The sequence below is a fragment of the Capsicum annuum genome, chromosome 3 (genome assembly GCF_002878395.1).
Source record: "Capsicum annuum cultivar UCD-10X-F1 chromosome 3, UCD10Xv1.1, whole genome shotgun sequence".
Lineage (NCBI taxonomy): Eukaryota > Viridiplantae > Streptophyta > Magnoliopsida > Solanales > Solanaceae > Capsicum > Capsicum annuum.
The window spans coordinates 266,255,063-266,265,771 of record NC_061113.1 but is presented as its reverse complement, the minus strand read 5'-3'; the positions used below and the strand labels follow the sequence as shown (position 1 = coordinate 266,265,771).

At 34.6% G+C, this 10,709-nt stretch overlaps 1 protein-coding gene across 1 annotated transcript; it reads left to right on the top strand.

The window, feature by feature from the left end:
- Nucleotides 1–4,012: 4,012 nt before the first annotated feature.
- On the top strand, nucleotides 4,013–9,054 carry LOC107861873 (G-type lectin S-receptor-like serine/threonine-protein kinase CES101). Its single transcript, XM_047410103.1, has 7 exons — nucleotides 4,013–6,396; nucleotides 6,962–7,069; nucleotides 7,153–7,358; nucleotides 7,423–7,633; nucleotides 7,715–7,952; nucleotides 8,033–8,183; nucleotides 8,484–9,054. The coding sequence occupies exons 1-7, from the start codon at nucleotides 5,262–5,264 to the stop codon at nucleotides 8,793–8,795; spliced, it is 2,361 nt and encodes a 786-aa protein (XP_047266059.1). The 5' UTR covers nucleotides 4,013–5,261; the 3' UTR covers nucleotides 8,796–9,054.
- The last annotated feature ends 1,655 nt before the right edge of the window (nucleotides 9,055–10,709 follow it).

Here is a 10,709-nt window from a genome sequence, read left to right as displayed (position 1 = left end):
TGCGTGGCCAAGGCTTTAAAAGTGTTAAAGAACAAAAAATTAATTTTATTTGCATCTAAAAACAATATCTGCTACTATTGAAAATTATTTTTTTCCCTGTATTTAACGAAATACTTCAACTATCTAAATTAAGCACTTCTTTTAAAAGGAAAAGAAATATTTTTCGATATTTTAAATGCTTAGCCAAATAGACTATTAATGAGCATTATAATTAAGCATGGATTATGGAATATCCTTAATTAGTCCAACATATTACTTAAACGCCAACCGTTCATTGTGTTACTAAAGTGATGATTCTATCTTTGCACGATAGAATTATTATTTATTAGTATTGGCAACCATTAATTAATCTAAATTAAAGTACAAAGCAGATTAAAATACACAAGTAGAGTCCCACGATCAACAAAAGGATATATATGCTCATGCATTCATTTTTTTTTTTTTTCCAATCTTAAATATTGATAAGTCATATTTTTCTAGTTGATGCTAATTATACATGGGGATCTACCTAAATTCTCCACCATACCCATTTAACAAATTCACATACTACCCAAAATATTCTCCAAAAAAATTATAAAGCAACAAAAAAAGATAGAAAAAGGAAAAATAACTATTTAAAGAAGTGCAATTTATTCCTTCAACGACAACTCTTTCTAGTGCGTGTTAAAGTGATGATTCTAGCTTCCCATGATAGAATTATGACTGGCAACCACATAAGCAAATTAAAATATAGATAATATGTACTAGTTTTAATTAAATAATTAAACTAATCCACCCAAGGAAATATATAATTACACTTTTTTGCTTAGGAAAAGGAGCTGGTTTGATCAAACAGTGTCAGAATAGGAGGTTTTGTTGGACAATTATCGTATATTTCTTTGCGCATTTTAAATCTTTATGCTTAGAATATAAGGTCAGTTACAAAGAAATATTTCTTACTAGCAATTTTACATTTTCAAGACGCGAATTCGAGATTAAGAGTTAAAAAGAAAAGATGAAAAGATACTAGTTTTGCAAATATATATAGGAGTCTTTGCCCATCGGTTTAATTGAGTCTCAAGCTAGAAGAGGGTGTAGCTGACTTTTAATTCTGATGAACTTAATTTTTTCATCCTGAAGAAATTAGTTCGAATATTTATTTGAATCTAGATTAGTTAGGACAAGTTTGGTAGGAAGTATTAATTAAAATACTCCATGTATTAAAATTTAATCCAACCTAGTACATTATTTGGTTGTACAACTCAATGGATAACTAATACACCATAGGTTGTATTATCTTATATGGAGGAAACCTAGGGATTACTTATACCGGATCAAATAATACATGGATAAGAAAATTAAATGATCAAATTACCCTTCAATCCCTTTTCCCTTTTATCCAGCTAATTGATAGCTTTTCTGTTCTTTTATAACTTGATAAATTAAATGGCCTACTTGTGATAACTTGTCTTCCTCCCAAAGAACAGAAAGATGTTATCACGAACAAGATGAGTAAATTTTATATTAGTCACGAACTCCGCAAGATGAGTACAGGGCCCGCTCTACTTAGTAAAAGGCAATCGCCTTAGACCCCAAAATTTAAGGGGACTCATTTTTCACAATAATAGATTATAGTTTCTTTATAAAAAAAAAATAATGAGTAACTATTATTGATAGAAAAAATAAACTTCTTATATAAAAGTAAAGAATTATTAGAAGTTTGATGTATTTAAATATTAAAGTACTTTGTAACAAGAAAAATTAAATGCATTAGTTATATTAACGAAAAAAATTATTAGAAGAAATCGACTATAAAAAAATATTAGTAACTTTGCATCTCAAAATATCTAAAATATAGACTTTATAAGAAAATATATATTTACTTTTTCTTAAAAATTTAAGGTCTCCCTTCAATTTTCGCTTTAGGCCACCGAAATACCCTGGATGAGTAACTTTTTATTACTATCCGAAGTTATTTTAATCTCCATAAATCATGTTAGGCCAAAACTATCTACTCTTAGGAGATTTGGAGGGCCAGTTGAAGCTATGGGAACAAGAAATACTTTGATACAGCCCCTTGCTGCAAACAATGGACCATTTGTCAGTAGATCAAATGAAATAATAATTCCATAAAAAGATCTAAGGCATATTTGTAAAAATGATATTTGTAGAATTTTAATCCAAACCCAATATATGGTATATCTAACTTTAACACAATGAATCAAACACTTAAAATAATCCATGCATTACTAATCTCGATGGAGAAATTAAAAAAAGAAACTAATATCTCTAATTGGGCTTTTAGAGACACCATTGACCTATTGGCCACCCATGTGAATTATGTTGGTTCCCCTTAATATAATGCAAAGCAACATCCATGCAACGTGCCCTCTTCTCCATCTAATTAGCACAATCATTTTCTACTTAATATAATGTCGTTTCCTTCTAATTGATTGCTAATAATGCATTGATATCGACCTAACCAAACCACATGCTTTGAGATTATAATAAGTAACAGAGAATCATCTATCTCCACAGGATAAATAGATTAAAAAATAAACTAAAAAAGGAATGAGATTCTTTGTGAATGCAAATTCCAAAATCCTTGCAAGCCTTTTTTTTTTTTCCATTCTTTTTTTTATGAAGAAAAGTAGAGGAAAAGGAAAAAATTGATTACCTTTTCAGACAAATAAAAATTGAAGTTGATTTTGTTAGATCCCTGAAATGTTAATAAACGGGAAAAATATATTTCGTGTATGACCTCATATTATATCAATACCAGTCTTCTGTTATGAATATTGGACATAGTTTTAGTATATTACAAAATATATACAATGTAATATTAGGTTGTTATACTATGAGATTAACTATCCCATCTTCTATATAAATAATAGCTAATTCCACCATTTTTAGTATAAAAATTTTCCTATAATTAGCTAATACCCAATTTTAAACCAAACATGTGATAAAGATAATCTCAAATCATATCCTGAGATTATTATCCTTATTCCATATATACTAAACAACCCTATAAGATTGAATACTGTTTATTAAAATACAAAATATATCTGAAAAGCCCTATAAGATTGAATACTGTTCATTAAAATACAAAATATATCTAGAAGTTAGTCATCTTCATGGAAAGGTCCATCAATGTGATGTGAATTATTCGAGTTAGTGAATTACAAATATATACAACTAATACTTGAAAGAAATAATATTAGTTGAATTTGTTATTTCTCCTATTACTAAATATTGAAGTGGGCCAATGGGAATTAATGGAGAGGTTAAACCAGTTTCACCTGGATTGTTTTTGGAGATAAATAAAAGTATTGTCACGAATGAATCTTGAACCTACTTCAATCTCAAAAGCTAGCTCAAGATGTGAGGATTACTCAAGTCCATATAAGCAAATAACTAGTCCATTCTCCAGCCAATGGGTGACTTTTATCCACTCTAACAAATATAGCGACATTTGTTTGTTTTTTTATAAAAATTACTGTAATCAAGCCAAAGGCAATAATGCATCAGGAATTGGTTAACTCTAGGTGAAAGAAATGAAACATTCTTAGTGGATTTGGCCACGTAATTTTGTCCATAAGGTTCACAAAGTTGTTGACCTGATCGAGTTCTCTATAAGATTAGTTTTTAAAGAAACAAATACACACAAATTGAAGATGGTACAAATATAACAAAACACTGTCCCATCAATTAGCTAAAGCTGTCAACTTTAAGCATTTCCAAGTGATGTGAATTTGGTCACTCTTTTTGTCGATGGTCGATGAGCTGCCTAAAATTCATATCGGTGGTCAAAAATGTATAACATTAGACATAACGTTCACTCATCGTTTTTTTGACTCTATATAACTGAAAAATAATCATCCTTAAGTGGGCTGTTAGGGCTAATTGGGCCCTTTTGAAATCTAATTTGGATTGGGCTGTTAGAGCTAATTGGGCCCTTGACGATTCAACTGTATGATGAAGAAGGTATAGGCTTGTTAAGTTTCATGAAGAGTGTCTGTGGACCTGAATATTCATTACCTCTCTCTCTTAACAAATCCTTCAAAATCTGTAACAACACTACTACTGCATTCACCCAACTGTGAGTTTATTTTATTAGTAATAATCTTAAAAAAGAATCATTCGGAAATCTTGCAAGGAAACAAATAGATAATGAGCTAGATTTTTCTATTTTTTTCTACTATTATCTTCTAGTATCAGATAATCGATTCGGTCGTTACAACATTGAGAGACTTCTCCTAGTACAAGAGGACCAATCAGACGCACCTCTGGTGGCCAAATGTGGAGGACTCTAAGTAGTATGTCCACCAAGATGAGAAGAGATTTGAGGGACTGTAAAATTGAGCTGAAAAAACTTGAAACACTCTTTCTTTAACAAGAGGGAAGAACCCAAGCTGATGGTTTTACTGAAAAAGAGCCTCAAGTCATCTCTTTTAAATAAACAAAAGGGGAACTTGCCTATGATTTATATCCACAAAAGAATATGATTTACATCGAGAAATGTTTACAATATCAGTGCAATTTAGTTTGATGTAGGAAATTAGTTGCCTTATTTTTTTCAGGTTATTGGTTTTACTTATCCTAAAGGGTTACTTGTATTACCTTCTAAGTCTAAGATGTTTGTCCTGTGCGAGTATACAAAAGTTAAAAGTCATGAAAATCTGTTATTTTTGGAGCAAATCAAGGGTGGTGAACAGCACAATGACCCAGTCAACTGGGATTTGAAGATTCTTGGTAATTAATCAGGGTGGATATACAAGAATTTTGCTGCTCTCACTCTTCAAAATGTTAACGGGTGCGTGTCGGATTCTTCAAAAATTGAGCATATTTAACCTGTTTCTATCAAAGCAGCTTGTAAACTCCGACCATCGTCTCAAGGAGGCACGGGTCAGGCAATGGAAAAGTCTTTGGATGCATTAACCACACTGAGAGACACGAATGCGCAGGTAACGTCAGTTGGCAAAGTGGCCCCGCGCAGACAGAGTGAGTTTCGGCCAATTCAGATGTGCCATTGATTGAGGACTAGGAGAATCTGACGCGGGTACGGCATAGTAAGTGAAGAGTCCAGCAACTTAGAAATTTTCCACTAAAAAAGTAGGCCTGTGTGGAATTTTAAGCATACATAGAAAAAACCAGGTCAACGAAAGACAGCAAAGTCAAGGGCATGCTGTCCTTGTTTTGGTATTTCCGTTTTGACTCCTTAGAAATATGCAGCAGTAATCATTTTGGTGTAGCTTACAGAGCTGCAGGAAAAAAACATCATGGCTAACTACCAAATTTGGATCATTTTTATCCTTATGGTATCCTATCACTTTTTACCCGCAGACCTTGCTGACAGCTCAATCTTGAAGGGACAAAATCTATCTGATTATCAACGATTGGTCTTGGAAAATATATTCTTCAAAATGCAATTTTTCAGTCCCAGCAAGTCAAGAAACCGTTACTTGGGTATATTTTATGCTCGGGAAAATCTTGATACGTACAATAACGTTATTAATGGAGGAGTAGATCACAAGGCTCTGTGGATAGCTAATAGAGACGATCCTATAACCGATACATCTGGAAGTCTTATGATTGCTCCTGATGGGAGATTAGTGATTTCTCATGGTGAAGGAAAGGTTATTTTGCTTAGTGCTACTCCAACAGCAGCAACTAATTTAACTGCTGTACTGCTCGATAATGGTAATTTTGTGCTGAGGGAACTGAATCCCAACGGCTCTGTTAAGCAAACGCTATGGCAAAGCTTTGATTATCCAACCGATACACTTCTGCCAGGAATGAAGCTTGGGATCAACTTGCGAACTGGGCATGAATGGTCATTGACTTCATGGGTAAATGATCAGTTACCTGCTTCAGGGTCTTTTACCTTTGGTCTTGACCCTAATGGTACGAATCAGCTGATAATCTTGTGGATGGACAAGGTCTATTGGAAGAGTGGCCCTTGGCCTTTCAGACATCTTGCTTTTAAATATGTGTCAAATGAGGATGAGAAGTACTTTAATTTTACTGCTGATTCTTTCGATGGAAGGTACACTATGAGTCCATCTGGATTAATTGAGGATGGTTTTGGTGGAAATGTAGAGTTTGGTGATTGCAGCAATGAGGATCCAAATGCTGGCTGCGTGAAACAGATATTGCCCCAGTGCAGGGCAGCTAAAAAATATTGGTTTGAGCTTAGACAAGTTTTCATCTTTGGAGACAGCTTTAAATTCGATGAGAACTATACCTTGAGTCTCTCAGATTGCAAGGCCAAATGTGAGAATGATTGCTCATGTGTTGCCTATGCCTCAGTCGATAGTGACTACGGAGTTGGCTGTCAAATTTGGGGAAACAACACGAGTTTTATGACATCAACAAACAGTCTAGCCAGAGGTGTTTTCTTTCTTACAAGAAAAGGTAATTTGTGAGACCAAAATTATTCAATAGAGTTATATAGAATTAGAGGATTTAATTTCGTACAGTGTCATCTTCTTTTCAAAAATGCTCTCTTGCAAATGTGCAACTACCAAACAGAGTCTTGATTTGGAGGCTATTAAAATTTCGAAAACAACCTCTCTACTTCATCTGAGGTAGTGGTATAGACTGCGTGCACTTTACCTTCCCCAGACCCCCCACTTGGTGGGAATTCACTGGCAGGGGCGGATCCAGGGTGCCGGGTGGGGGTTCCCGGAACCCAGTAACTTCCATGCAGAACTAATATTTATATAGAGAAATCTAGTAAATATGTAAGAATAATAAGTTGGAAACCCATAAACAAAGTGTGTGGTTGGTCTAGTGGAGGAGATGAGTTTGTAAAAGTTTTATTAACCTCTTGGTTGTGGTTAAATCCTAAATTCACCTCTGTAATCACTGGGTATGTTGTTGTTGTTGGAGTATCGAGAATTATGATATCATCATAGTGTATTCCCAGCAAGTTTCTGTGGGATGTTTATCAAAAGCATTGGCTTCTAATTTTTGACAGATGGGAAGCGAAAATGGTGGATATGGCTGACGGTAGCGGTGTCCCTAATGGTATTTGCTTTCATTTGCTCCTTATTATGTCTGATACAAAGAAAACTCAGAGCAAGAGGTGAGCAATACATTCACTCTATCGCTAGTCCAATGTGACACTACCTTGTCTCTGAAATCTTCAACTTTGCATTTGTCACCCAGGCAAAGTCAGAGAAGAAATGGAGAAAGTGTTATATGGAGGTCCTCAGGCCAATTCTGGCCAGTACAATAACAAGAAGACTTCTAGACTCAGCAAGAAGTTCAGGCATGATATACAAATTTTCAGCCTTGAAACTATAAACACGGCCACAAACAATTTTTCGTCTGCCAATAAGTTGGGAGAGGGTGGCTATGGACCCGTTTATAAGGTAAAAGTTAAAAAGCTTTTGGCTATAGCTGATTCTTAGATTTGCTAAGTAACCAATATTTCAGGGGATGTTTCTCGACGGGCAAGAGATAGCCATAAAGAGACTTTCAAGAAGTTCAGGGCAAGGATTGGTAGAGTTCCAAAATGAAATTATGCTGATTGCTAAACTCCAGCACACAAATCTTGTTAGGCTTTTAGGGTGTTGCATTGAAGGGGAAGAGAAGATATTAGTTTATGAATACATGATGAACAAAAGCTTAGATTTCTTCTTATTTGGTATGGATTTCCAGTTTCATGCCTAAATTGCTGAATTAATCTTACTTGATAACTAGCACCCTTCCCATTTTCATTGGACAGATCCTAGCAGAAAAGATTCACTAAAATGGAATATCCGTTTGAATATTATCGAAGGAGTTGCTCAAGGACTACTTTATCTCCACAAGTATTCAAGGCTGAGGGTGGTTCACAGAGATCTAAAAGCCAGCAATATCTTGCTTGATGACAAAATGAACCCCAAAATCTCAGACTTTGGTTTGGCCAGGATATTTGGGAGGCAAGAATTTGAAGCTAACACGGAGCGAATTGTTGGTACATAGTAAGTCCTAACAGATATAATTAGCTAACGATAGTGATCCATTGAGTCGTGTTCTCATATCCTAGTTTCTTCCTTTTCAGTGGCTATATGTCTCCAGAATATGCCATGAATGGCATTGTGTCAACGAAGACAGACATATTCAGTTTTGGAGTTCTAGTACTCGAGATTTTGAGTGGTAAAAGAAACAACAGCTGCTATCATTTAGAACGCCCACTAAACCTCATTGGATATGTAAGTTTCTCTCATTAAAAATCATATAGCATGATCCGTAGGTGGATGGAGTATTTGTTTAATTTGTTCAACTGAAACTAATACTTTCGATAATAAACATAGCTATATATATGTGAAAATTACTAAAATCTCAACAAATTTCAAAAATCTGAAACCATAATTCTAATGTACAATGAGTTTTGCGCTGAAAAAACTTTAGATGTTCAAGCTGTCAAGTTTACATTCTTCTGGATCCGCCCTGGTATTATCCCTGAGTTGAACAAGGTTATTTTGTACTTGCTATGCTCAAATTTGTCTCAGGCATGGGAATTGTGGAAAGCAGGCAGAGTCCTTGAAGAACTAACAGAACCTGTATTGTTAAATGAATCGACGCCAATGAACGAGGTAATGAGATGCATTCATGTAGGATTGCTCTGTGTTCAAGCCAATCCAATGGACAGGCCATCCATGTCAAGTGTGGTTATGATGCTCACAAATGATAGCCTGCAACTTCCCGTCCCCAAGCAACCAGCATTCTTCATTGAAACAGCTTTGGCAGAGACCGAAACTCACGAAAAAGTTGGACATAGTTCCCCAAATGGACTATCAATATCAGATATGGTAGCGAGATGACTTTCGTCGTTGTACTCCTCAAAATTGTCAAAAGGGAATATGTAATCTCCCTTATGAAACAAAATAAAGACTACTGTTTGTATCCTTCATCTGGAATTTATTAAGTGTGAGTTGTTAGCAAGAGAAAGTAAGCTTGTTAAAGCCTTTTCAGATTATACTGTCTGCACAATTTTTAGAGGTCGCCAGCAACATATTGTATAACACTTAGTGTGAATGCAAATGAAGATTCAGAGTATCAAATGTAACTGAATTCAGAACTCATATATGTAAGTAATTGTAACTAGTCTTTCAAAGATGGAGTGATTAATAAGATCAGAAGATTCAACCAAAGAAGAGGTTAACTAAGATCAGATGATTCAACTAAAGAAGAGGAAGTTACGAAAGAGAAGCTTAGTTAAGAAAGAAGACTTCTTTAATTGGATTGTTTTTGGGTTGATTACAAATGCCGAATGTCATTCCCCATTTATACTTGTGTTGGTTGAGAGATTCTAGATACTACAAATCTAGAGTGTTTTATGCTCTTCCACAAATATCTCCCTCAAATATCAGCACACCTATGCTCTTCCACAAATATCTCCATCAAATATGTAGCACCCTCTAATATCTAGATTTTTCCTAAATACAAATATCAAATAGACTACACTATCCTTTTCTAGATTCTTCTACTTTAAATTACCTAAAATATCTAGATATTTCTTCAAGTTGATTATCCTAAATACTAAACTAGAATATTCTAGAAACTTAACTAGTTATCTATGATTCCAAAAAATCTACTTTAATATTTTCACAAATGTTTTTGGTATGACTTGATTTCAAGATTTTGATTATGAGATTTCTTGAACTTCATTATATCTTCCGCATTACATGTGTTGAAGACATTGAAGAAGTAGTGAACTCAAACAAAAAACAAAGTAGACTTGGTTCCAGCTTTCAGTTATTACTGTTCTAATAGTTAGTTACAAAGTAGTTAACGGCTAGTTGAGTTAGTTAGGCATATCACAAGCTAGTATATATACATAACAATGTACATTGTTCTATTCATTCAATACAAACAGTTACTCTTCTCTCTCATCTTCTTCTTCTCTCAGTTCTCTTTCTTCCCTTCTTCTACAAACACTATCAAACTCTGTACTTCCTCCATTGTTGAATAAACAAGAAGCTTACTGCTATCTTGTATAATTGCATGGTATCAAAGCCATTACTCACTAGAATACTAGTAGAGCAAGGTCGATTCTAGCAGATTGAATCAAGATCAATAAGTCTGCAATCAAGGATTATAGAGCTACTGCAATGGATAATCAAACTGTACCTGTGAATGTGGCTGAAACAAGCAGAGCTACTCCCAATTCATTGGACTACAATCATCCACTCTTTCCCAGCCCTTCTGATGTAAGTGACATACAAATCATCTCTTTTCAAGTGATAGGAATTGAGAACTTTTCAGCCTGGTTTATATCCATGCGTATAGCCTTATTAGGGAGAAATAAATTGGGCATGGTAGATGGAACATGCTCTAAAGATAAGTTCTCAAATGAGTTGAGTAGTCATTGGGAAAAAGTCAATGCAATTGTACTTTCTTGGATCATGAATTCAGTTTCTAAAGAGTTACTTGGTGGAATCATGTATGCATCTGTAGCTAGTGTAGTTTGGAATGAGCTATCTGAACGGTTTAACAAAGTTGATGGGGCAAGAACCTTTAATCTGCACAAAGATATAGCCACATTATCTCAAGGAACTGCTTCAGTGTCTATGTATTTCTCAAAACTAAAGGATTTGTGGGAAGAATTTGAGGCTCTTGTGCCTGCACCTAGGTGTGAATGTAAGAAATCAAAACTGTTTCAGTTTCTTATGGGCCTGAATGAGACTTATACACAAGAAAGAAGTCAAATCTTGCTTATGACCCCTCTCCCAAAT